We start from the raw sequence: 27,824 nt of genomic DNA, 5'->3' as shown, positions 1-27,824 counted from the left end.
AGAGCGGCCCGGGCACTTAGCCACAGAGGCGGGCGGCCGCAGAAGAGGGGCGGCACCGCTGCGGGGGCTCAAGGGCCCAGGCCTCCCGGAATCCCGGGGACTCTCCCTTTCTGGCTAGGAGTCCCTCCTACCTAGAGATCTCAAAGCACCGACTGGAAGACTGCCGGCGGGCAGCAGGGCGGTTGGTGGGAAAGCGCGGGTGAGGGTACCAGGTGAGGCTGCCCATGGGGGGCGGGGAGGGAAGCGCGGATCCCCGAGAGGTGGAGCTGCCGGGGGGAGGTTCCGGGGAGGGTCCCGGCCCGCCGTTCGGGGCGGAGCCGTACAGGGGAGGGATGGCGGTTAGGGGGGGCGGGGCTGCCGTTAGGGGCGGGGTTGCCAGGCTACCGGCGGTCTCTGCCTCCTCCCAGGATCGAGAGAGCGCGATGAGCAATCATTCGACCCCGCCCTTCGACCCTCGCTTTCCCAACCAGAACCAGACCCGCAACTGCTACCAGAACTTCCGGGGTTGGTGGGGGGGCAGCGGGGGGCGGAGCCCGCAGCAGGGGAGGCGGGGGCGGGGCTCCGCGGCGTGACCCCGGCGTGACCCCGGCGCCTCCTCCCAGACTTTCACCGCTGTACCAAGATCATGAAGAGGCGGGGCAAGGACTCCAGCCCCTGCGTCTACTACCGCAAGGTCTACCACTCCCTGTGCCCGCTCAGCTGGGTGAGGATGGGGGGGAAGGGGCGGGGCTGCGGAGGGGCGGGCCCAGGTTCTGGAGGGCCGCCTGCCTCTGGCCCTGCCTGCCTCCCCGCAGGTGCAGCGCTGGACCGACCAGATCCGGGAGGGGACGTTCCCCGGGAAGATCTGAGGGGCCCCCCGAAAAATCCTCGCAGCCGGCAGGCTTAACAAGAAGACTTTTATTAAAAAACCAGTTGCAAACTGCCCGTCACCCAGTGTCCGCAATCCCTGGGACCGGGGTGGGGAGGCCGAGGGCCCCGGCTGGCTGTGCTGGCCCCCGCTCCCCTCACTCCCCGGGAGGTACCGGAGCTATAGCACCATGAGAAAGATGAGGCGGGGCGGCCTCCCTGAGAACCAGGGGGGGGGGCTGCGGGAGCCCCCTCCCCTCCCCCTTTATCGCTTTCCCCCTGGGTGGGGGCCCCTGCCGGGCCCCCCGGGTCTCCCAGTAGCGCTGCAGCCTCCTCTCGGTCTCCTTCAGCTCCTGCTTTTCACAGGTCCTGGGAGTCGGGGCCGCGGGCGGAAGGCGCCTTCTCCCTTCCTGAAGGAGAGAAGGCGGCGGGGATGCCGGGCCCGGCAGGGGGCGCCCCGAGGTCCCCCCACTCCCCGCCAGGCTCACCTCTCACTGGTGCAGCAGTCGCACAGCTCTGCGCTGCCCGTAGAAGCAGGTGACCTCGTCCCCGGCTCCATGTCCCGCAGCACCTCCGTCTGCAGGCACAAACTGGGGGCCCTGCTCCTCAGCTCCAGGACCCCTCCTCCTGCCCTCCCCCCGCCGGGTGCGCGCCCGCCCGCTCCTCTGGCCTCCCTTGCAGTCTGGGGCCAGGCGGGAGAGGGAAGAGAAGGGTCCGGCGGAGCCCACCGGCGGCTCACATGATCCACATGGAATTAATGTTACCCTCACCAATGGCGGCGGGCCCGTAATGTCCACACAGGCACTGCCGGGAAGCTCATCTCTACACACACCGGAAGATCTTTTTCCATAACGCGCTTCCTGATTAGAATTCCAAAGAGCCTTTTGGCTGGCATCTCATCCCTTGCTGAGAGTGACAGCAGGACCATCTGTCTTCTGATTCTGCTCCTTTTCCTTCCCAGGGCATTTCGCCCAACCCTCCTTACGGGGAGCACCAAGCACTGTGGTCACGGGAGGAGAGACGGTGACCCTCCTGTGCCAGGCGTCACCCACCATAATAATCAACAATTCACGGTCTCTCTGCTGAGGCCTGGAGTGTCAGGACCTGAAGAGCAACAAAGACCACAATGGTATGTGGCCAACTTCACTCTCTCCTCTGTGAAGGCTGAGGATGCTGGCAGCTACGGCTGTATTTACTCACTGGAAGGGAGAGCATCATCTCCCAGTGACGCCCTGCACTTGGAGGTGGCAGGTGCCAGCAGAGCCTGGAAACAGAGACCTCGCCATGGGTATTGGGGCTCATAGAGGGTCACCCCAGTAAGGAGGAGGATGGCAGCTGACACTGGCTGGGCACTAGGTGGCACAGTGGAGGCAGCCCTGGCCTGGGAGTCAAGAAGAGGCATCTCCCTGAATTCGCTGCCTTCACACACTCATCCAAATGTTACAGACCAGCATGTCCATGTCCAAAGAAGGAGCAGAGGGTGCACTAATACAGTCTCAAAGCTCCAACATGTTTAGCTCACTGAACTTCACATCCACGTAATAGATGCCATCCACAAGGGGCCCAGCCCTGCCTCAGCTTCCCCAAGACGCAGACTGTGTCCTCTGGGAGACCATCACGTTCCTTCGGGTGAATGAAGCCTGTAGTGCTTCATTTCCCGCAGCCAACAGCTGCTCTTCCGGCATTCGTTCCACGGCTGTGTGTCACGTTCTCCTGCCCCAACTCATTTCACCCTTCATTATCTGACTCTTTTCAAGGGTTTTTTTCATCCATGTGCTCAGCGTTTCTTTTTTAACCCCTCACCTTCCATCTCAGATCAGTCCTGTGTATTGGTTACAGGGCAGGAGAGCGTTAAGGGAGAGGCAGTGGGGATCAGGTGACTCGTCCAGGGTCACCCAGCTATTAGGGTCTGAGGTCAGATTTGAACCAGGACATCCCATCTCTAGGCCTGCCTCTCCATCCACTGAGCCACCCAGCTGCCTCTGCTCTTTGTTTCTAAGGGCCCAGGAACATTCCATCTCCATGAGACTCCTCGATTTCTTCGGTCATTCCCCAATCTTTGGGCATCCGTCCCCTCTGCCCTCGATGCTTTTTCATTTCGGGAAGCAGACTCAGCAATAGTGTCTTTGGTCCCTTCATCAATCGGGGGGAGGCCCTAATTCTCACCAACTAGACACACTTTCCTACTTCCCAGAGGCTGCCTATCAACCTTCCCCCCAATTTCCTGCTTTCCTGCTCAGACACTGGTGACCCCCTGGGCAAGTCCCTTACCTCAGTTTCCCTCGGTTCTCCATCTGTAAAATGAGCTGGAGAAATGGCAAAGCAGTCCAGAATGTCTGCCAGGAGAGCCCAAAGGGGGCCAGGAAGACTCTGAATAGCTGAACAAATAGAGCACCGACCACGAGGCAGGCACCATGCAAAGGGCATTTGACCCTCCCCAATGCCCTAGGAGGTAGGTACTGCTGTTATCCCCATTGTATTCTTAGGGAAACTGAGGCAAGCAATTGGAGGGACTTCCCCAGGATCTCTCAGCTAGTAAGTGACTGAGGCTAGATTTGCACTGAGGGCTTCCAGGTCCTCCTAGACTCCAAAGCATCCCTCATTGCAGCCTGCTGGAGGAGAGTCATGGTGGGCGTCAGGGGGCCGCAGGGGAGCTGTGGGGCCGAGCTCTGGCACCAGAAGTGTCCAAGAGGAACTGCGATGACCTCCAAGGCCTGGGCCTCCCCCATTGTGGAGTCCTCCGAAGACAGGCTGGATGAGCACTAATTGGGAAAGAAATAGCCAGGAGACTCGCTGCAGGCCAGGCCAGGAGGGGGGCCCTCTGGGGTCCCTCCCACTCCGCTCCTGGCCAGGACACCAGGCTGGGGAGGGAGCCTGACTCACAGCGGGCCATTGGGGGAGTCCTGGGAAAGGCCGGTCACTCTCGGCGGCTCTCCTCAGCCCTCTGTGCACATCATGGCCCGCGGCGCTCTGCCAGGGCTCGTCCTCATCTTCCCGGGCATCTTCCTGCCAAGGCCTGGCACAGCCAACGGGGGACCTGAGAAGCAGCCCCCCAGGACACGGGCCAGCCAGGGAAGCAGAGTCGGGTCCGAGGCTGGGAAGTTTGTTGCAGCGGGAGGTTCGGGGGAGCCGTAAAGAGCTTCTCCAGGCCAGCTTGGTTTCATTCTGTGCCTGAGCTGAGCAGCAGAGCCTTGTGTGGTGATGGGTCTGTTGCTGGATCTCCTCACTGTGATAAGAGCCCCCAAACACGTTCAGAGGCTGCTCTGGGGCTGAGTGGCGTCTACAGGTTCCTCCTGATTTTCTCCACTGGGGAGGCACCCATCGTGGCCAGTCCTGTGTTCAGGTACTTTGGGCTCTTCTGGTCTACCAGGACCACCCTCAGCCCTGAGACAATAAGGACGCCCGCCTGGCTCCGATGCTCTTCTGGCCTAGTAGGGGGACATGAGACAGACTCAGGAAAACACATCAAAATCAGTACGAACTGGGGCCAGCTGGGGGGCTCAGTGCATGGAGACTCGGGCCCAGAGACAGCAGGTTCTAGGTTCAAATCTGCCCTCAGATACACACTGGCTGGGAGACCCTGGGCAAGTCACTGAACTCCCTTAGCTCGCCTTCCTCCTCTGCTCCACACGACTGCTTCTAAGGCAGAGTTTAAAGAAAGGAGCCCAGAGTCACTTGGGGAGAGGAGAGGAGGCCCTGGGAGCCGGGATTGTCTTGTAGGAGGGGGTGTTTGAGCTGAGCTTTGAGGGCAACAGGGAGCTATAGAGTCAGGGCTGCAGAGGGACAGCATGGAAGGCAGAGGCGACAGCCAGGGCAGGAGACAGGAGAATGCTGTGTGTGAGGAATGGCAAGAAGGTTCAATTGGCTGCTATGTGAGGGCCAGCTAGGCGGTGCAGTGGGCAGAAGGCCAGGCCTGGAGTCACAGAGATCCCCCTTTTGGAGTTCAAATCATGCCTCAGATACTGATTGGCTTTGTGACCCTGGGCATGTCACTTCACCCTGCTTGCCTCAGTTTCCTCATCTGTCAAATGTGTTGGAGAAGGAAATGGCCAATTCTCCAGTGTCTGCCAAGAAAACCCTGAATGAGGTTGTGAGGAGTCGGGCAGGACTGAAGAAGGGAACAAGGAAAGCCGGAAGGAGTCCCGGCCGGGCCCCCGGTGTCTCAGCCCCTCTCAGACCTGTTTTCTGACTCTTCTCCTTTTCTTCCCCAGGACATTTCTCCAAACCCTCCTTATGTGGAGCACCAAGTACTGTGGTCTCTGCAGGAGACTCAGTGACCCTCCTGTGCCAGGCGTCACCCACCTATCATAACCCCAAATTCACGTTCTCTCTGCTGAAGGCTGGGGTGCCCCATCCCGTACAGCGCCAGAGCCCAGAAGGGCGTGAGGCCAACTTCACTCTCCCGTCTGTGAAGGCTGAGGATGCTGGGAGCTACAGCTGCATTTGCTCAGTGGGAGAGAGAGCATCATCTCCCAGTGACGCCCTGCACTTGGAGGTGACAGGTGCGAGGAGAGCCCTCGAGATACCTCCACCTCCCTTTCCCCCGTATGTGGGGCTGGTGGGGGGGCATGGATGAAAAATAGCCTCATCGGGCATTTGTGTGGCACCTTCTATGAACCAGGCACCGAGCTAATAGCTGTACAAATATGGCCTCATTTTATCCTCCCCAAAACCCTGGGAGGGAGGTGCTGGGATTGTTATTGTTGCCTTCTGTCTTAGAATCAGCATTAAATATCAGTTCTAGGGCAGACCTGGAAGGGCTGGGCAATCAGGATTAAGTAATTAGCCCAGAGTCACACAGCCAGGAAGTGACTGAGAGCAGATTTGAACTCAGGACCTCCCATCTCCAGGCCTGGCTCTCCATCCACATAGATACCCAGCTGCCCCTGGGTGCTGTTTTTATTAGGACTGGGAGATCTGAGGTAAATAGAGATTAAATAACTTGCCTGAAATCACTCAGCTAGTGAGAGATAGAGGCTGGATTTGAACCCAGACCTCTCTGACCCCAGGCCCTGCTCTCTGTACATGGAGCCACCTTAGCTGCCCTGATTGATGGGGGTGAGAGTGAAGGGCTTTAGCCTCAGAAACCCACCTCTGTCCTCCATGACCTACAAGTCTTTCTCCCTGGTTTTCAGGTGGAAAGGACTCACATCCCCCCAAGCCAGGTAAGAGGGGGAGCAGAGGTGCCAGATAAGGGAGGCCGGGCGTCCGCATCTCCCTGCTTCCAGGCAGCCCTCGTCCAGCCTGGTGGAGGGGGGTGATGATGGGTGGGAGAACCAATAGGAGATGGTTGGAGGAACAACAAAGGCCTTACATAGACCTGACCCAACAGATGTCCAGAAGAGGGTGGGAGAGCTCACACAGGGCCATCCTCTCCCCTTTGGCAGAGTCCCAAGACAGGCTGAACACTCACCGGGAGGCCAGGATGGAGGCCCTCTGGGGTCCCTCCCACTCAGCTCCTGGCCCGGACACCAGGCTGGGGAGAGAGTCCTTAGCTCAACATTACACCTTGGGCAACATCGTCCGCATAGCTCTGGCAGGGTTCGTCCTCATCATCCTGAGCGTCTTCCTGGCCGAGGCCTGGCACAGCCAATGGGGGTCCTGAGAAGCAGCCCCAGGACCTCCCTGCCCAGGACATGGGCCTGCCAGGAAAGCAGAGTCGGGGTCCGAGGATTGGGTTGTTTGTTGTGGGGAGAGATGGCGGGGGTGGGGGCCCCAGGGGAGCTGTGAAGGGTTTATCCAAGCCAGTTTGTTGTCATTCCTCACCTGAGGTCAGCATCAAAGCATTGCCTGATGATCTGTCTGTTGCTGGATCTCCTCACTGTGATAAGAGCCTCTAAATACCTTCAGAGGTTGCTCTAGGGCTAAGTAGCTTATCCTTGTTCATTCACATTTTCTCAGCCATTGTGGCCAGTCCTGTGTTCCGGTCACAGCCATATGGAGCAATAATGGAGGCTCTTGTTATGGGGTTGTAATGTAATGGGGTTGCACAAGTTGTCCTGGGAAAATGTTGGTATCTAACCAGATCTTTACTGTAACACTGAAATAGTGGTTTAAAAAAGGAGGAGCAACTGAGTAGCTCAGTGGATTGAGAGCCAAGTCTAGAGACGGAGGCCCTCAATTCAAATCTGGCCTCAGATACTTCCCAGCTGTGTGACCCTAGGCAAGTCACTAAACCCCCATTGCCTAGCCCTGACCATTCTTCTGTCTTGTAACCAATACACAGTATTAATTCCAAGACAGAAGGTGAGGGCTTAAAAAAAACTGAAGTGGTGTGGAAATATGTTTTTCCCTAATAGCAGCACCAATAGGTGGTTAGATAAAGAATGAGTGACCCCAAAATGTGGGGAAATTCGTTAATATGTATAACAATTCCCCCCCTGAGATCCCATGTTACAATGGTATCAAGAGAGGCTGAAATTCATTTTCACCTTTTATGAGATCATAAATATCTATGAATGTAACATGTAATTGTGGGAAGCGTGTTGGAAAGAGCAGCGTAAAACTTTCTCTGTTGTCTTGGCATTTACCACCAGAACATGAAAGAGGGGTTGATGTAGAGAACACAAAGAATTACATCCTCCTTGTCTTGTCCTTTGATCCAGCAATACCACTATGGAGTTTGCATCCCAAAGAGATTATACTAAATGGGAAAGGTCCTGTTGGTACACAAATATTCATAGCTGTGCTTTCTGTGGATGCAAAAAAAAAAAAGAGGGTGCCCATTGATTACAGAATGGCTGAACAAAGTGTGCTACGTGATGGGTGTGGAATCCTATTGTGCGGTAAGGAATGATGAACTGGAGGGATTCCATGTGAACTGGAAGGACTTCCAGTAATTGATGCAGAGTGAAAGGGGCAGAACCAGGAGAACATTGTACACAGAGACGGATACATTGTAGCACGATGAAATGTAACTGAGTTTTCTACTGGCAGCAATGCAATGACCCAGGTCAATTCGGAGGGACTTCAAAAAAGAGAGCTCTCCCCATGCAGAGTATAGCAACCCCCCATGGGATTCCTAGAATATTTATCTGTGGGTTATAACCTGAGGTGGAGAGAGGAGGCTAAGGAAATGGGAGAATAATAATGACTCAAAGACAGAAGTAGAAACACATGGGGAGTAACGGGAACTCCGAGGAAATAAGAGGATTAAGAGAATAGGTGGGGAGCCTCAACTCCTTGGTGCCTCCTACAGACAAGGGAGTCTGAGCATTAGTAGGAGGCACTGGGGGCAACAACATCGCTAGAAAGGGGGAGTCTCAACTCCCTGGTGCCTCCTATAGCGACCGTGTCGCTATGAAAGAGACATAGTGAAGCAAGAGAGCTAAGAGGAGACGAGGGGAAGACAGAGAGGAAGTGAAGGAGGAGAGAGCTAGTAAAGGGCTACTAAGAGCTAGTCAGAGGGAGTTTCGCACGAGTTCCCCAGTCTTTGTTGAAGGTTTTTAGGAACGTGGATCAACGAATACGTAACATGACATAGGTTTTAACATTTGGTGACCTGACAAGCTGATGAATCCTGGCCCCATCAAGGCCCAGCCCATGAATTTGCCCATCCTTTGCTAGTGCTTTGGCCTATACCTTTCCATACAATGACCATCAAGAGGTCTGACCATGTGTCTGGCCTGCTACACAGAGGAAGAACTGTGGGAGCAGAAATGCAAAAGCAAAACCTATGATTCATCACTTGTCCTTGTGGGGAGAGGATCTGGGGTTTGGGATTCAAAAGATGGCTCTACTGCAAAAGGAATAATGGGGAAATGGGTGTGGAGTGATAACACAGGTACAACCCAGTGGAATTGCTTGTCAGCTCTGGGAGGGGGGAGGGAAGAGGGGAGGGAGACAACCAGGATCAAGTCACCACAGAAGGATATTTTTCATAAATGAATGAACTTTTTGTTAAAGAGGGCAGGCACGGACAGTCCAGGGATTAGGAAAGGGCTTATATCGCGGCTAAGACTTTAGTTGGGACTTGAAGGAAGCCAGCGGAGCCAAGAGGTGGAGATGAGGAGGGAGACCATTCCAGGGCACAGGCAAGCAGTCAGGAGAGAGAAGATGGAGAGCCTGGGTGGGGAGGGGACCTGTATTTTTTACATTTTATATGCTCTTACTCTGAACTCAAACACCACATAAAAGGAGCCCTTCCACATCCTTCAGGGAACAGAAGAGGGTCAGCTGTGAAATTGGGAATGTCTTGGGCCCGGACTCTGGGTTGCCTGTTAAATGCACTCGTTTCTGCTGTACCCATCACAGATGTGCTGCTCATCTCCGATTCCTTCTGGCCTTCCTTCCATTCTCTCCTGTATCTGTGGGTTTGGCTCATTTTTCTTAATTATGAATTCAACGAATCATCAGCAAACTCCTGTGCAGAGAAGAGCAGGAAGAGGGGAGGATGCTGGAAACAGGGAGCCTCCCTTACCCACCTCTTGGCTCTGTTCCAAACTATTCTATATATCCAATGTGCAGCAAGTACTTGGTAGACCTGCGTTATCAGGCAGGTATCGTAATGGCCAGTGCTGGGGACACCAAGAGAGCCCCGGAACAGCCCCTGCCCTCAAGGAGCTCACACTCCAGAAGGGAGAGAGCCCAGGAAAGGCTATTGAAAATGCATGACTAGTCAATACTGGGAACTTGGGGGAGGAAGGACTGTTGGCAGCTGGAGGAGGAGGGATGAGGTCCGAGGGGGAAGCTGGGCTGAGCTTTAGAGGAAAGTCAAGAAAAGAGGCCCTCTGAGGTCCCTTCCAGTGGCCAAACCCCCCAGGCTGACGACAGTATGACTCTCATTTGGGGGGTACAGATGGCCATTTGGAGGAATTCTGGGAAAGGTCTATGTCACTCATGGCGAATCTCCTGGTGTGAGGCCTCAAACTCTGCTGTCAAAGATTACACTGGGGACAACAACATCCGCATCACTCTGGCAGGGCTCATCCTCATCATCCTGGGCGTCTTCCTGGCCGAGGCCTGGCACAGCCAAAGGGGGTCCTGAGAAGCAGCCCAGGACCTCCCTGCCAGAGGAAAAGCAGAGTCAGAGACTGGCTGGAGATACACTGGCCAAGCCTTGGCCAAAGAAGGGAATTCCGTGTAAGCTCACTTTTCTCCCAGAGGCCCTGCTGCCCTCTGTTCTCTTCTGCTCTCTTAACAACGTGCTTCCCTGGTTCTGGGCAGTCCTTTAATCTGGCTGCCACGTGTTCTCACCTGTGCCAGAAATAAGCATTCACACCATCTAGCGAATAAAGGGGAAACATTGGCCAAATGGCTGCCATCCAGAGCGTGACTGTGCCTATATCTGCTCCATTTTAGATGGTAGAGAACACACAGTTTTAGCTTGGGTGGGACATCTCTGTCTCCAAAAACGTCCTAGTGGACTTCCTGTGCAGAGCTGTGGCCAAGCCTTCCAGCCTGGTACTGGACCGACCAGCCACAGATTGTCACGGGTCCCCTTGGAAAATGAGGGTGAACACAAACATCCCCGTCCTCGGTCAGGTTGTATCACACACATCTACAATCAGGGAGGTCACATGATTTGTTCCTCTTTCATTCAGTAGGCACTAAGGTGTCAAAGGGTAGGAGGGATCCAAGGGACGGCCATGATGGCCAACATGAAAAGGGAGCTAAGAGGAGGGATTTGGGGAAGGAGGAGAGTACAGTGTTGTATTGATTCACCAAAAGGTCAGGATGGGAAGAAGAGAGAGGAAGGAGCCCCTGTGAGGGGATGCCCAGGGGAAGAATTGAGGGATGGATGGACTGAACATCTCCGTGAGGTGGAAGGATACATTTCTGGAAGAGACAGAAGAGGGAGAAGTGAAAAACCAATAGATGGGATGTCCTGGCAAGAGTGGCCAAGCAGGCTGAGGGAGCCAGGCAAAGCCCGGCTGCAAAAGGAGCTAGTGCACACAGGGACTGGGAGAGGAGCAGATTCATGGGGCAGTGAAGGATGGTGCCTACAGGACATTCTTCTTCCTTCTGCAATGACTTCAGTAACCTCAGACTCCCAGTCTTTTCTCCACAGGGTGCCTTAGGAGACTCCCCCAAACACCCTAAGCTCTCAGGTCCTCTGTCTATTCCATTCCCCCCACCTGCTCTTCCACCCAGCCTTCCCTACACACACAGGTGTCCATACTCTGCATCCTTCCATAACACCAAAATGGACCACTTTCGAGTATGCAGACTCCAAAACTCTTTTACCCAATGAGAATCTTTCCCTGGTCCATCTTTCTATGTCAGCCTTCTGAGGTCCAATCCAATCACTCTGTTCTAATCAGGCCATCTCTCACCTCTACCCAAAGTCCTCCCTTCCCCATTTTTTCCTCCATTTCTGAAATTCAGAGTTTATTTTGAATGCTCTTTTTTTCCTCATAGGCATGAGCAGATTTTTTTTTTCACACGTGGACAGGTTCTTTTTTTCTTTCCAGTTTGTATTCTAGACTTGTTCCCCAGGAAGATTCCCCAGAGCCGGGTTTTTTTGCATTGTTCTTTTTACTTTGGACACAATTTATCCAAACTAGCTGGACTCTATTCTATACTGGACATGAGTGATTTGGGGATGGGTCTGTTCCTGGACCTACTGACTGCCTATGAGTTTCTAAGCAAGTTTGGAATGCTGGAACAGATCAAATTGATTCCTACATGTCAGTGCATTAGAAGGTCGATGGTGCAGCTTTCTTATGATCAAGGAACTCTCCTCCTGATAAGAAGGGCTCAGTCTCAGCTGGCCCAGATCCCCTCTTCCCCAGTGCAGGCCACAGACTTATGACAGGATCCCATTCATCAAATAATCCCCAGGATAAGAGACCCACCTTGGGGTGCAGCCACAGTGATGTCTGAAGAGAGAAGAGTCTGATGGGAACAGAGCGTTTCCTGACAAAAGTTAATGCATCCACATTGTGAAAAAGAAAGCCGCCTCTCCAACAAAGTGCATTTGGATTGGGCTACAGCTCTTGAAGCTGTGGGAATGTGGCTCTGCCCTCCAAATCCCATCCATTGCCAAGGCCTATGCATTGGAGTCATCACGCCCACAGTCCTGGATGGAGGGGACAATTTGGTCCAGCCACCCCCTTCCTTGCTGTCTGATCCCACAAGATCAGAGCCAGACTGATCACAGACACACAGAGAGAGGGAAGGGGCACACATGCCATATCTGCATGCCGGAACTCATCTGCTAAGGGAAGGAGTCACTCATGACAATGTTGTTTGAGGAAATTGTCCCACAGGAATTTACCTTCAAGAAACTGCCAGCAAGGGGGAAGATGAGTGGTTCAGTGGATTTAGAGTCAGGCCCAGAGACAGGAGGTCTTGGGTTCAAATCTATCCTCAGGCACTTCTAGCTGTTTGACCCTGGACAACTCACTTAACCCCCATTGCCTAAGCCTTACCACTCTTCTGCCTTAGAACCAATACCCAGTATTGATGCTAAAACAGCAGGTAGGGGTTGTCTCAGATGGAAAAATAAGCCATGAGGACCAACTGGGCGCCCTAGATAGGTGTAGGAGGTTGACAGGAGGGAAGGAGGGAGGCTTATTTTGGGCATCAAGAAATTACAAAGATCAGTGAAAGGAATGTTCCCGACTTCTCCATGCTCAGTGGACGCTAGGCTTGAGGGTGGAGACAGTGATGGTGTCATCCTTTCCTGTGGTCTCAACTCAACTTTGCTGCCTTCTCCTCCTCCCTCCTGTGGCCCAACTATCTGAGCAAGGCTAGAGGGCCCGCATGACTCCCACAATCCCTCTCCTCAGTGCCTTGGTGAGCGCTGGGCCCTAGGCTGGAGGGGAGGAGGACAGAAAGTCTGAGAAGTGCCTTGAACAAGGGCTACCTGGGCCATAAGGGGATCTGGAAGCCAGGAAAGGCTGCCTGGAGAGGACAGGATGCTGGGAGCTGTACTCTCCTCTGTTCTAGAGCCACAGCAAGTTATTTGGATGGGGTAAAGCACAAACATAGGGCTGGAGATGGCAAGCCAGCATACCTCTAACCTGAGCCTGGCTTTCAGGGCTGTGTCTTGGCCAGGAGATCACAGCTCCAGAGGCTGAGTCCTTCCCCTCAAAGTGCCCCTGCAGATCTTCAAACTCATTACTGAAATATACCTCCAAGTTGGCAACTTTCAGGGCTGGGGAGGGGGCAGGAGGGGAGAGAAGAAAAACCTCATTGGTGCCTTATCTGAGCTGAAGGGGGCGACTCTTTCAGATGCCACCTGAGCACAGCACTGGTGTGAAATCTTTCCTTAGGCATAAACCAGCTTCCCAGCTGTAGTGCTGATCAGAAGGGCCACCCCCCGCCCCAGTCTCTCCAGCTGCCCCACAGTCTGAGAACTTCCACTTTGAATTTCATCAACATGGAACAAAGATGCTCAAAACTGGGTACCATGCCAGGGCCTGGCTATGGTCTCCTCCTACATGAGGTTTTCTAGGGCTAGAGTGACCCCAACAAGCCATGGCAGTCTATAGTTCCTGTATTTGTGTGAGCACATCCAGAGTGGTGCCTTTTTTTGTTGGCTCATTTCTTAGTCTGCCTCCCGTGACCTTCTGGGCACCTCCACAGAGATTCTATTTTTAATACTGGATCCACTCCCTCTTGTGCCTCTCTAGGTAATTCATGCTGAGCTCACCAACCACCAACACTACAATATTTTAGTGTGGAGTGATGATGCCCAGTCACACTGCCCCTGCCCCCGCCTGCCCAGTATTCAATTCATGGACTTGTATTATCAAACCAAGTGTAGGACTTGACTTTCTCTGCCCATCTGCCACATTCCCATCATGCTTCAGGGTCAGGGAGCTGTTCTCAGCCCTGAGTTCAGCTCTGCTTTCCCCAGCACTGGGTCAAGGTAGAGTTGGGAACAAGGTGGATTCCTGAATGCCCTACTCTGCCCCCAGAGCCTTTTCTCCATCAACATCCCTCCCTGAGAAGGCTGAGGGAGTCACAAAGGGAGGGCAAGGCAGGTCCAGGAAGAAGGTGAGGAGAAATGCTTCCGGGGGGAGGAAGAGGAAAAGGGGGAATGGCTGTGAGAGGTGAGGATGAGGATGATGGAGAAGAAGGAGGGATGCCCCAAGAGAAACTCTCCAGAAGATTCTGAGCCCTGAGCAGTTCCCCTTCTCACTGGTTTAACGTGGCATGTCCTGGGCCCTGAACATGCTGTTGTCATCACATCGTGTGGCTTTGGTCACAGCCTCCTTCTCCTTTCTCCTCAGCCCTGTGGCCACACAGCTTGGATCAGGGCTAAACATAGACACGTCCCCCATAGTGGCCTCTGTTGTGATGAGTGCCGGGGCCCAGGCTGGGCTGGAGGGGGAAGAAGGTCGGGAGAAGGTCCTAGGACAGGGGCACCAGGAAGGTGAGGCTGTGAGAGGCTTCCCGGGATCTGCCCCTTCTTCTGTGTGGGACCCTCAGTTGGACATCTGATTAGAGTGGGGCAGAGGGGTGCAGCTATGGGCAACTGGACCTGGGAGGTGACTATGGACAATTGGCCCTGGGAGCTGAGGGCATCTCTAACTTGAGCCTCTCCTTCAGGGCTGTGCCCGACTCTGTGGTGCCCAGGGAAGCACATGTACATTTCTGTTGCCGGAGACCATGGAGAAGTGGGAGTTTTCAGCTTTGCAAGGATGGAGGATGCTCACATCAGATAAACGCCTCCAGAGAGCAGGCTGACGTCTGCTTTCCAAATTCAGTAGCTGCTCCAGGGAGCTACAGCTGTCGCTACTCCCGGGGACTCCAGTGGTCAGAGCTCAGTGACCCCCTGCAGCTGCTGGTGACAGGTAAGGAGGAGGCCAGGAAGAGGTGGCTCTGGGGAAGGGCTTGTCCTCACAGCTCCTCCAGAGCCCTCTCTGGCTTAGCGCAACAGACCAGTTTTACGGAGAGCCCAGAGTTGCCTGGCCTCTGGGATTCTCTTATATCCAGACTCTCCTGGATGGAGGAGAAGCAGCAGAGCCCACTTTTTCTCTCCGTCCTTGGGCTCTCTCTGCCTCTGCCCCAGGCTGGAGAGAGCCTGACCTTAGGCCAATGCTGACTCTCCATGCAGGTTGAGGTGAAGACAGAGAATAAAACAGCATTTCAGAGCTGGAAGGGCCCTCCAGCTCACAGCTCCACCAACAATGTATCAGCGTCCCTCTTTTCCACATTGCCGCCAACATTTGTTACTTTGGCCAATCAGATAAGTCTGAGAGGAGAATCCAGAATTACTCTGGTTTAAATTCCTCTCATGAGCAGTAATTCAGAGCATTTTCATATTCGTGTATATGGCTGTTTTCTCCATCTGAACACTGTTCCTGTTTGAGGCCTGCTTATCTCTTGGGGGATGACCTGATCTGTTTTCTGATTCTGATCCTTTTCTTTCCCAGGACATTTCTCCCAACCCTCCTTACGGGGAGCACCAAGCACTGTGGTCACGGGAGGAGAGACAGTGACCCTCCTGTGCCAGGCGTGATCTCATTGTAATAATCAAAAATTCACATTCTCTCTGCTGAAGGCTGGGGTGCCCCATCCCGTACAGCGCCAGAGCCCAGAAGGAGATGAGGCCAACTTCACTCTCCCATCTGTGAAGGCTGAGGATGCTGGGAGCTACAGCTGCATTGACTCAGTGGAAGGGAGAGCATCATCTCCCAGTGACGCCCTGCACTTGGAGGTGACAGGTGAGAGGAGAGTCCTCGGGATACCCCCACTGCCCTTTCCCCCATATGTTGGGCTGGTGTGGGGGGGGCATGGATGATAAAATAGCCTCAGCTGGCATTTCTGTGGCACCTTCTGTGAACCAGGCACCGAGCTAAGAGCTGTACAAATATCGCCTCATTTTAACCTCCCCAAAACCCTGGGAGGGAGGTGCTGGGATTGTTATTTTTGCCTTCTGCTTTAGAATCAGCATTAAATATCAGTTCTAGGGCAGAAAATCTGGAAGGGCTGGAAAAATAGGCTTAAGTGTAATTAGCCCAGGGTCACCCAGCTAGGAAGTGACTGAGGTCACATTTGAACTCAGGACCTCCCATCTCCAGGCCTGGCTCCCCATCCACATAGATACCCAGCTGCCCCTGGGTGCTGTTTTTATTAGGACTGGGAGAACTGAAGTACATATAAATTAAATAACTTACCCGAAATCACTCAGCTACTGAGAGATTGAAGCTGAATTTGAACTCAGACCTCTCTGTCACCAGGCCCTGCTCTCTGTACATGGAGCCACCTTAGCTGCCCTGATTGATGGGGGTGAGAGTGAGGGGCTTTAGCCTCAGAAACCCCCCTCTGTCCTCTATGACCTACAAGTCTTTCTCCCTGATTTTCAGGTGGAAAGGACGAACATCCCCCCAAGCCAGGTAAGAGGGGAAGCAGAGGTGCAAGATAAGGGAGGCTGAGCCTCCTCATCACCCTGCTTCCAGGCAGCCCTCGTCCAGCCTGGTGGAGGGGTGTGATGATGGGTGGCAGAACCAGAGGAAGATGGTTGGAGGAAAAACAAAGGGCCATACATAGCCATGACCCGACAGGTATCCAGAAGAGTGTGGGAGAGCTCACACAGGGCCATCCTCTCCCCTTTGGCAAAGTCCCAAGAGAGGCTGAACACTCACCGGGAGGCCAGGCCAGGATGGAGGCCCTCTGGGGTCCCTCCCACTCATCTCCTGGCCAGGACACCAGGCTGGGGAGAGAGCCTGACTCATGGCGGGCCATTGGGGGCGTCCTGGGAAAGGCTGAGTCACTCATAGAGGCTCTTCTCATCCTCAGCTCAAGATTACACTGTGGGCAACATCGTCCGCATCACTCTGGCAGGGCTCATTCTCATCATCCTGGGCATTATCCTGGCCGAGGCCTGGCACAGCCAATGGGGGTCCTGAGAAGCAGCCCAGGACCTCCCTGCCCAGGACATGGGCCAGCCAGGAAAGCAGAGTCGGGGTCTGAGGACTGGGTGGTTTGTTGTGGGGAGAGATGGGGGGGGGGGACCAGGGGAGCTGTAAAGAGTTTATCCAAGCCAGTTTGGTGTTATTCTGTACCTGAGCTTAACATCAAAGCATTGCCTGGTGATCTGTCTGTTGCTGGATCTCCTCACTGTGATAAGAGCCTCTAAATACCTTCAGAGGTTGCTCTAGGGCTAAGTAGCTTATCCATGTTCATTCACATTTTCTCAGCCATTGTGGCCAGTCCTGTGTTCAGGTCACAACCATATGTAGAATGATGGAGGCTCTTGTTATGGGGTTGTAATGTAATGGGGTTGCACAAGTTGTCCTGGGAAAATGTTGGTATCTAACTAGATCTTTACTGTAACACTAAAATAGTGGTTTAAAAGGGGCGGGGCTGGGGGGTGGTGGCAACTGGGTATCTCAGTGGATTGAGAGCCAATCCAAGAGACGGGAGGTCCTGGATGCAAATCTGGCCTCAGACACTTCCCAAATGTGTGACCTTGGGCAAGTCACTTCACCCCCATTGCCTAGTCCTTCCCACTCTTCTGCCTTAGAACCAATGTACAGTATTGATTCTAAGACAGAAGGTGAGGGTTTAAAAAACAATGGAAGTGGTGTGGAAATGTGTTTTTCCCCTAATAGCAGTACCAAGAGATGGTTAGATAAAGAATGAGAGTGACCCCAAAAATGTGGGAAAATGAGTTAATATTTATTCCAATTCACCCCCTGAGATCCCATTGGCATCAAGAGAGACTGAAATTCATTTTTAACTTTCATGACATCATAAATATCTATGAATATCATATGTAATTGTTGGAAGCATTTTGGAAAGAGCAGCTTAAAACTTCCTCTGTTGTCTTGACATTTACCACCAGAACGTGAAAGCTGTGTTGATGAAGAGAACACAAAGAATTACATCCTCCTTGTCTTGTCCTTTGATCCAGCAATACCACTACGGAGTTTGTATCCCAAAGAGAGTATATTAAATGGGAAAGGTCCTGTTGGTACACAAATATTTATAGCTGTGCTTTTTGTGGAAATAAAAAAAAGGAAAATAAGAGGGTGTCCGTCGATTAGAGAATGGCTGAAGAAACTGTGCTATGTGATGCTGATGGAATACTATTGTGCAGTAAGGAATGATGAACTGGAGGGATTCCATGTGAACTGGAAGGACTTCCAGTAATTGATGCAGAGTGAAAGGAGCAGAACCAGGAGAACATTGTACACAGAGACTGATACATTGTAGCATGATCAAATGTAACTGAGTTTTCTACTGGCAGCAATGCCATGACCCAGGTCAATTCGGAGGGACTTATGAAAAAGAATACTCTCCACATCCAGAGAAAGAACTGTGGGAGCAGAAATGCAAAAGAAAAACATATGATTTTTCATTTGTTCATGTTGGTATAGGATTTGGGGTTTTGGTTTTAAAAGATGGCTCTATTGCAAAAATGAATAATATGGAAATGGGTATGGAGTGATAACACATGTACATACAACCCAGTGGAATTGCTTGTCAGCTCTGGGAGGGGGGAGGGAAGAGGGGAGGGAGACTACAAGAATAATGTAACCACAGAAAAATATTTAAAAATAAATGAATGAACTTTTTATTGAAGAGGTCAGGCACGAACAGTCCAAGGGAATTAGGAAAAGGCTTATTATAGTGGGTAAGACTTTAGTTGGGACTTGAAGGAAGCCAGAGGAGTCAAAAGGTGGAGATGAGAGGGAGACCATTCCAAGTTTGGGGCACAACCAGAGCAAAGGCAAGCAGTCAGGAGAGAGAAGATGGAGAGCCTGGGGTGGGAAGGGGACCTTTATTTTTTTAATTTAGATGCTTTTATTCTGAACTCAAACATCAAATAAAAGGAGCCCTTCCATATCCTTCAGAGAACAGAAGAGGGTTATCCATGAAATTGGGAATCTCTTGGGCACAGACTCTTTGCTTCCTATTAAATGTACTCAGATTATGATGTACCCATCAAAGATGTGCTGCTTATCTCTGAATCCTTCTGGCCTTCCTTCCATTCTCTTCTGTATCTGTGCGTTTTGCTCATATTTTTAAAATTATGAATTCAGCAAATCATCTGAAAAACTCCTCTGCAAAGAAGAACAGGAAGAGATGTCATAATGGTCTAGATACTTAAGTTGCTGTTTGAAAGATTTGCTAGCCCTGTTTGATTTTCCACTGTCTATATCCATTCTGCAAGCTAAAAAATTTTCCAAAAAGGATTTAATCTGTCCCTTGTTTTTCTCCACGCAGTTTTGTGTGCCCATGTATTGTGAACCATAAATGTCATGTTTCATATCTGCTATTATCTGAGCAATTTCATTTTCCACCTCAATTCTAGACTTTTGTTTTGTACTTAAATTGCTTTCCTTAGCATCTTGCCCAACTATCTGTTTCTCCACCACTAAAATTTTAAAGCTTTCATTTTCCTTTCTACCATCTCCAGTTTTTCCCTTTATGCTTATGCCCTCATGTTTCATCCCTGGGGTACTCTCCAAATTCGTCTCTTTTTCACTAGATAATGCTAGAGCCTGGCATCATGTGGTGTAATTCTTATTTCTCACTACAACTTCTGAATAATGGGGTTTTTCTCCAGAAGCTATTGCTGCTTCCTTGGATTTCAGGTCTGGGTTCTCCTGTTCTCTACGTCTGCAGTGAGAGCAACACTGCTTGGTATTAGAGTCCTGTCTCTCATAGTTTTTGTTAGTATATACTTTTCCCTGGTAATGTGCATTTTGACCTTTCCCATCTTTTATTTTGTCCCTGTTCATAGCAATGTTTCATTGGGCAGTTTCTTACTATGTTTCCTTAACAAGAACACAAAAAGCAAGTCCTGGTATCTCTTTGCACACTCTGTTGACTTTGGAGTGTCTGTCTATACTGTGTGGTTTGTCTGTTAAATGTCTTAATTGGAGCCAGGTTTTTATCTCCTATAATTCTTTCTGCCTTAATATTTCACAGGTCTCTTGGAGCTTTTTCTTTAGATCATTCTTTTCTCTTTATTGATCTACTTTGTTATCATGAAGATGGATGGCAGTGTCTTTAAGTTCATTAAGTGAGATGGTGTCAAACTTAGGGTAATAATTCCTGAAGAAATCCCCCAAGTGCTTATCACAGCCCTTGAGAAATTATCTCCTCATTTGTACACCTGATTCTTTTGAATCAAGCCTAAAGCCTAATAGTTTCTCAGTTTTTTCAATAAGGCAATCAATAAATGTGCTTGGGTGTTCATTTTTTTCTTGGAATAATCTGTCAAATTTCCCCCATGCATGGGGTCTTTCTGACATTTGCTTCATTCCCTGCAATAGATCCTCATAGCATTTTCTTAGATAAGCCATTGATTTTGGATAAGAAAAATCCAGATCCTCAAAAACTTCTGGTCAGCTTGTGAGTGAGGAATCTTTTCTAGTTTGCTCAATAATATTTTTATGTTCCTGGGGTGTAAAAAGTTCAGATAAAAGAATTTCCATATCCTCAAAAGCTGGTTCATATAGGTGAAATGCTCTCTTCAGTTCATTAATTGAGAGATGAGATTCTAATAAAAATTTAGGCATGCATTTACATAAAGACTCTAAGTCATGACTGGTGAATGACTGAACCTTCGCATGTAAAATGGCAGTTATCAGTGACCTTACCTACATCTCAAAAGGCATAATCTTTTGAGTCTTTGATGCATTTTCAAGCTTGTTAGCAGATGAATTAGTTGGTGCCTGTATGTTATTGGCAAGGTCATTTTCCCCTACTGCACCTAATGGTGTCCCAGTATTAGTATTAATAAGTACATGATCCTTATTAGTCTATGCCATCATGTCCCCCAGTATCCTCGCCGGTTACCTTCCCCATGCCTTCTTTTCTCTGCATGTAATCCTGGCATATCTCAGTTATAATAGGGATCTGACCAAGCAATGTCTCTAATCTATTATCAATGACTAGAGCATGTACAGTTTTCTTTTGGAAGATCAGTTTGGCACCAGCTTTGATATTCTTTAAGATGTTAGTCACTACCACGAACACAAAATAGACTTGGGGTATGATTTGCCAGAGGTAATTTGCATCTAGATAATTCATTGGCAACTGTGTCCATCCCATAGTCATATTGGTGAATGTCCCCAGAACATTGTCTATCATCCCTGCCACTGTATTATAAATGATACAGTAGCCCCAATAAATGGCAATTTTTCCCAGCACAGTTGACCACAGTATTAGTTGTAACATGTGTCCCATTAGATCTTTCCTAGGCTCTAATTGCCAGGAGTTAACAGTTAGAAAATGGTTGTTGTCCCCACAAGTTTTGCTTCTAGCTAGATAGTGTAGTTTCATTTTTACAATAGACTCTCTCTCTCAGCTTTGTAACTCACCAGAGTGGCAGTTGGTAACTGACTTGTTCTCCCCCCACCAGGAATCAATAAGTTTTTGATCCTTTGTGGAAACTGCCAGACAGAGTCAGTGACAAAGGCTTGTGAATTTAAAAACTATTCCACCCTAATCAAAGCATTCTTTAGAAGATGTGATTTAGCTATTTCCTGATCAGTAACAATGGAGATGCTTGGAATAACAGAATCAGGTCTTGGAAAACCCACATTCTCCACCCTACTCAGTTTAACAAGATTTTGAAAGGTCTGCATCAAACTCAAGATTTAATTATCTGAGGAGATGGCCTTCAACAGACATGTGCAGCCCAGAGGTCTGTCCTAAGTCAAGCTAAGTCCTCATTGGTACAGATGAGATGCAGAAAAGTGATGTAAAAATGTCCATATTAGGCAAGTCAGTTTCTGCCTCTTTCTCTTTCCCTGGTGAGACAACTCTGGCTGGCAGCCTGCTAAGTGTTCCAACATCTTGGAGTGTTGGATGGTCAGTTTGCCCAGGAGCTGATTTCAGGTTTGGGCATCTTAGCTAAGTCTCTTTGGAGGTCAAGCTGATTCTTCTTCCTTTTCATTCAAACTCTTACTTTCTAGACCTCCTATCTTCCTGCCCAGTATTAACCCCTTCTTTCCTCATTCTTCTTAAAATCTCCTCTACTATATCAATTAAATCACCATAAAATTTGGCAGCTGACTTTGGTATTTTATTATTTGAGATTCACCCTTTACAGTTTGGCTGACCACATCGGTTGTAACAAAATACCCACAATCTTCCTAACTTTCCAAAACCTTTTTCTACTGTGACTATTTTTTTAATAGTTTATTTTGATCAGCTGTAAAGGTAAGTAAATTTGGATTTTTTTTCTCTTTTCTCTCTCTCTCCTCAAATAAGATAGAACACAACTGTTTTAAATCTTAGCAAAAGGGCTCTAGGGTCCTATCTGGGAGATCTATTTCTAAATCTCCTTTCCCTTAGGGAACAACTGCCAAGATCAGGAGTGGAAAAAGCCTGTAGAAAGTTTTGACTTTGTCCTGCTCCCACATGTTTTGTGAAGACCATTAGAAAAATAATTTATATATATATATATATATATATATATATATATATATATATATATATGAATACTACATTCTTCAACATTTATATAGCAGTTGAAGAGTTAGGGGCATTGAGGAATACAGCATATCTCCAATTTTTTATAGTAATAGGTAATATCATTTTTGTACTCCTCAATACTGTGTTTTGAGATGCTAAAATAAAAAAAAATTGAGGATAAAATACAAGCCCAATTAGGAGATTTAAAATATTTTTTATGGGATCAATTGGCAAATATCCACTCTACTAGAAACAGACCTGTTTCTGAACCTTTGAATGAGGAAATTTCCTTCCCTGATATAGAGACGGAAAACACCTTCCTTATACCTCAGCTAACAGATTGCTCCTCCCATGTTCTGCAAATTTTGGCTGAATATAATCCCCAAAACCCTTCCCCTGCAATCCCAGTTTCTCATGTTCCTTCTCCTACACAAAACCAAATTCCAGCCCAAAGGAGGTCTTGTCCTCCTAGGGAAACTTGTCCTAGTCGAACTGACCAACAGGTACAAAATTCAACTAGAGGCCTGTTTCCTCTAAGAGAAGTAACTGAAATAGGACAGGATGGGGATGTGATGACTTTAAGACACAAGATACTGTTTACTCCCCAAGAAATAAGTGAATTTACATGAAATATTCCCATATATAAACAAAATCCCTTTCTAGTAACAAAAAAGACAGACATATTTTTTCAGTATAATCTATCTTACAAGGGTGTTGAAAACTTGGTACAGGCTTTTTTAGCTGAACGTGAGAAAAATAAAATAATTGCTCATGTCAACAAAACCCGGGGGCGTAATGCAGCACATTGGCCATCTCAGGATCCCGAATGGGACTATAACAATCCTGAGGATTATCTACAACTATACCATTGTAGAGAAGCCATCCTATCAGCAATGAGGGAATGTGTGGACAGTACCGATAAGTGGATGGAACTTGAAAAAATTAAGCAAAATGAGGAAGAAACACCCTGCAGATTCATGGATAGAATAATTGAGTTTGGGGGTAGATATCTGGATTTTGACCTATCTAAAGAAAATAGCTTAAGAGAAGTTAGAAGAATCTTTGTCAATAACTCTTGCAAAGTGATTAAGGGTTATTTTAGAACACATTGTCCAAGATGGCCAGAGATGGACCTTGAAGAATTGTGAAAAACAGCTATATATGTTTTAAAGGAAAACAAAGAAAAGGAGGAAGAAAATAATGATGCCATGGAGGAAATGAAGAAAGAAATGAGATGTGTAAAAGATAAGATACCTAAATTAGAAAGTGGGCATGATAATGAACCAATGACACTTGCACCTCTCCAGAAATCTAATTATCGATCTACCACTTCTGTGGGAAGAAAGGCCACAGAATGGTAGAGTTTAGAGCTTTTCTCAAGATTATCAGAAGGAATACACAGTTTAATAACAACTACAGAAGGGATAATTATAGAAATAAATATAATTGTGACAATGGAAACCATAACTTAAGAAATGATGACTATAGGAATAGATATTGGGAAAGTGATAACTCAAATCAAATGACCCCACAACAATATAATTTAAGTGGTGCTTGTCCAAAAAATACTCGAGGTTCTAATGCCCCTCAGGGAGGTACCCTTCAGGGGAGTGCCCAGGTGTAAAAATAGACTCAAATTCAGGACTCCAATCCCCAGAATCCTTTTCTCCATGTCTCCAGAGTGCTTTGTAATCACACTGAATTCTCGCTTGGGGGAGAACACAAATGATTATTTAAAGGAGTTCTCTGCCTACTGAGGTCTCTCTTTTGGACTTCCATTTTGGAGCAGACGCGGCTCTTCCATGATGTGAGATTATCTTGTCTAGGCCTCTCTGGCCTAGGCACGTGTTTCTTATCCTGTTTTTTCTTTAACCCCTTGACCTTTAATAAACCTAAAAAAAATAATACTCCTTGCAGAGAGAAACTAATTTCTAGTTTCCTCAGTTTCCCTAAGTTTTAACTGTTACACAAGGAACTTCCCAAACACAATGAAGGGGGGGGCTGGGGCACAGGAATCAGAGGATACAACCTTTGATCTTCCAGACCCTGATGTCCTACTACCTGTTGCCCTATCTACTACCCCCCCATAATAATGAACCCCATGTTACTTTAAAGGTGGGTAACACCTATTATGATTGTCTTTTAGACACTGGAGCTTCCTGGTGTGTATTAAAGAGAACACCAGATTTATATTGTTATTCTGTTGGCTCAGGGAATGTAATGGGAGTGTCAGGAATACCCCAAAGGGTTAAAAGGCTTTCCCCTAGAAAGGTGTCTGTAGGGCCCCTAGAGGTACAACACTCCTTCCTTTTGATGCCTGACTCCCCTTTAAATTTGCTGAGGAGGGACCTTCTATGCAAAGTCAGAGCCACAATAAATGGCTCCCCAGATGGTTCCTTAACATTGGAAGTACCAGAGGAATCTTTCAATTTACTCCCTATAATTCGCTCAGAGAGCCAGGAGGGAAAAGAGCATCCCACCTTTGCAATACCTGAAGATATACCAGAGTCTCTTTGGGCCATATCTTCTTCCAATGTAGGTTTACTTAAGTTGGCTGTTCCTGTGCAGATAAAAACTAAATCTAGCCCACCTCCTTCCATTGCTCAGTGTCCCCTCTCAAAAGAGGCAATTGAGGGAATTACCCCAGTAATTAACTCATTAATTGCACAGGAAAGAATAATCCCTTGTAAATCTAAATACAACATGCCCATCCTGCCCGTTAAAAAATCAAAAAGGGGGCCTGATGGCAAGCACCTCTATAGCTTCATATAGGATTTGAAGTCTGTGAACAATCACGTTATAAAGAGACACTCCAAAATTTTCAACATCAACACTATTATTTCTTCTATTCCTAGCACAGCTACATACTTTACAGTAGTAGACTTGTGCTCAGCCTTGTTTTCCATACCCATACATGAGAACTCCAGGCTGTAAACCTCAAAATTTCTCAGACTTATGAATGTTAGGGGTTTCCCCCATTGGGGAATCTTCTACTTAAAAAAATTCCCTAGCAGATGGTGAGAACTCTGCTTGAGTGTGGGGGCTCCTAGCTATGGGAGTGTCCCTGCTCCACCCTACTTAAGACTGCTTTAGGACAGAAAACAGCTTGCTAAACAATGAAAGTACTTTGATCCATGCTTATGGAAGGGACAGGAAGTTCTTTGAGTCGTGACTGTTTTAGAATTGATACAATGGGATACTAAGTACCTATAAAGGTGGGGCAACTTGTAAACTCCTTAAACCTAAAAGGGTGATAACTTATTCAAAGGTTTTTTCTTAATGAAATTTGTCGACACAGCAGCATTTTTTTCTGACTTACTAAAGAGATTAAAATTACTCAGCTATGAATTCAAAATGGGCAGTCCTTTAGAAACATCTACAGTGATTTGTAGATGTAAGGACTTAGGGGAGGTGACAGAGGAAATGTTGCCCTTAAAAATAAGAGCTTGGATCTCATTCGAGGATCTTGATTCCTGACTCTCATTCTGGAGGAGAGCTCCTTGAGGAGCTCCTCTGAGGGGCTCTGTCCCTCTGGGGTAGGAGCTCTGGAGGCTCTTGAGAGAGACCCTTTGAAACAATCTCTGGCTGGAAGACTCATTGAGGAAGGACACTGACCTGGTGTCACTAGTATCCTTATTAAGTCAGACCTTGTGGTAAGTGTTAAAAAACTGACTGATTTCTCTTTTAAGACTCAGGTCTAGGCCATATTGGCTTGAGGCCCTTCATACTTATTCTTTCTTACTCTCTCTCTCTCTTTCTTTGATTACTCATTGTATTGTTAATTAAAAATCTCTATAAAACCCAATTGACTTGGGTATTTGAATAATTGGAAATATTTCCCTGTTTACCACCTTATATTTGATTTTAAAACCCAAGACACTGTAGTGAAACATATTTCTGAGGTCAAATTTACTCACCCTCTCTTATATCTATCACAATTTATATCTTCCACTATTTTAATCACTACAGTTTAAGACGTCAACCATTTAAAATCTCACAAGGCATATCTTTGCTTTCACCTGGCAGGGCCTTTAGTAGTCCTGGAGTCATCTGCCACAAGGTCTCATAGACAACCTGACCTTATTTGTGCAAATTTTGAGCCAAGATACAGATAATATAAAATCTAAAAACAGCCAATTACTCAAATATGTAGATGATCTCCTATTTGCTTCAACAGATGTGGAAGCATGTCAGGAAGATAGTAAACACCTTCTTTTGTAATTGCAGAAAAGAGGGCATAAGATCTCAAAGGATAAGGTTCAGTGGTGCCTCCTTAAAGCAGAACATTTGGGGTTCATCATGACTGCAGGTGCCTGCTTTATTTCTCCCAAACAAACTGAGAATATTCAAAATTTAAGCACTCCTACCACTAAGAAACAGTTGAGAGCAATTTTAGGAGCAACAGGGTTTTGTAGACAATGGATTCCTTGCTATGGGGAAATTGCTAAACCCCTTATAGCACTAACAAGGGATTCAGTCACTGAGCCCCTAAAATTAGAGCCGGAACACCAGTCAGTTCTATCAGGTGCCCCCGCTCTAGGCATCCCATATTACAAGCCAATTACTTTGTATGTACATGAGCGAAGAGGGGTAGCTTCAGGTGTTTTAACTCTGACTTTGGGGCCTTCTCACTGACCAATTGCTTCTCGCTGTGCCCAACTGGACCCAGTAGCATCAGGAGCACCACCATGCCTTAGAGGAATAGCTGCCTTACTAGGGACAAAAACTGTTGATCTAGTATTAGGATGCCCATTAACATTTATGTGTCCACATGAGGTAGAAGCATTATTGCTAAGACAGAGAACACAGACATTTTCTGATCAGCGAATTACAAGGTATGAAATAACCTTGTTAAACAATGAAAATATTACTCTAAAACGCTGTACAACCCTTAACCCTGCCACCTTGCTTCCAGATTTACCAACTTCAGGAGAACCATTACATAGTTGTAAAACACTAGTGTCCATGGCAGAAAAGCCTTGAGATGATCTCTTGGACACTCCCTTAAACAACTCAGATCTGATCTTATTTACTGATGGTTCTTCTTTTATGAGAGATGGCATATGCTACACTGGAGCTGCTGTGGTCACAGAATTTGCCACTGAGTGGTCAGCTTCACTGCCCTCTAACATTAGCACTCAAGGGGCAGAACTCATAGCTCTGAAACATGTCTGTATAATTGCCAAGGGTAAAAAGGCAACAATTTATACCAGTGGTTCTCAACTTCTCAATTTGTAGCAATGAGAATACATAATTCATATCAGGTATTTACATTCCAAATCATAACTTTAGCAAAATTACAGTTTTGAAGCAGCCACCAAAAGGGGTCACCGCAACATGAGGAACTGTATTGTGGGGTCACAGCATTACAAAGGTTGAGAACCACTGAATGGATTCTAGATATACTTTTGGCATTTGTCACTCAGGCAGAATTCTGTGGCTCCAGAGAGGATTTTTAAACTCAGCTGGAAAATCTATAGCTAATGCAGAAATTATTAATGAAGTTCTTTCTGCTCTCAAACTGCCTGAAACCCTAGCTGTAGTTCATTGCTCTGCCCACACAGGTGGCTCTGACCCTGTCTCTAGAGGAAATGACCGAGCAGATACTGCTGTAAAGCTAGCATCCATAGAAGGGCCTGAATTAATTT

At 48.3% G+C, this 27,824-nt stretch overlaps 1 protein-coding gene and 2 long non-coding RNA genes across 3 annotated transcripts; 2 read left to right on the top strand and 1 right to left on the bottom strand.

Annotated features, from left to right (window-relative positions):
• Positions 1–222: 222 nt before the first annotated feature.
• LOC130458842 (cytochrome c oxidase subunit 6B2-like) lies at positions 223–929 on the top strand. Its single transcript, XM_056825786.1, has 3 exons — positions 223–504; positions 603–703; positions 795–929. Exons 1-3 carry the CDS (start codon positions 225–227, stop codon positions 846–848), a joined length of 435 nt encoding a protein of 144 aa, XP_056681764.1. The 5' UTR covers positions 223–224; the 3' UTR covers positions 849–929.
• Positions 883–2,157, bottom strand: LOC107650482 (uncharacterized). Its single transcript, XR_008918219.1, has 2 exons — positions 1,335–2,157; positions 883–1,256 (listed from the first exon to the last, which is right to left on the bottom strand). It is a non-coding gene; the product is annotated as an uncharacterized LOC107650482 (long non-coding RNA).
• Positions 2,158–15,195: 13,038 nt separating this feature from the next.
• LOC103105773 (uncharacterized) lies at positions 15,196–17,725 on the top strand. The gene is made up of 2 exons (XR_008918221.1): positions 15,196–15,464; positions 16,107–17,725. It is a non-coding gene; the product is annotated as an uncharacterized LOC103105773 (long non-coding RNA).
• The last annotated feature ends 10,099 nt before the right edge of the window (positions 17,726–27,824 follow it).

The sequence above is a fragment of the Monodelphis domestica genome, chromosome 4 (genome assembly GCF_027887165.1).
Source record: "Monodelphis domestica isolate mMonDom1 chromosome 4, mMonDom1.pri, whole genome shotgun sequence".
Classification (NCBI taxonomy): Eukaryota; Metazoa; Chordata; class Mammalia; order Didelphimorphia; family Didelphidae; genus Monodelphis; species Monodelphis domestica.
The sequence above is the reverse complement of the archived record's forward strand: the minus strand, read 5'-3'. Positions and strand labels throughout refer to the sequence as shown.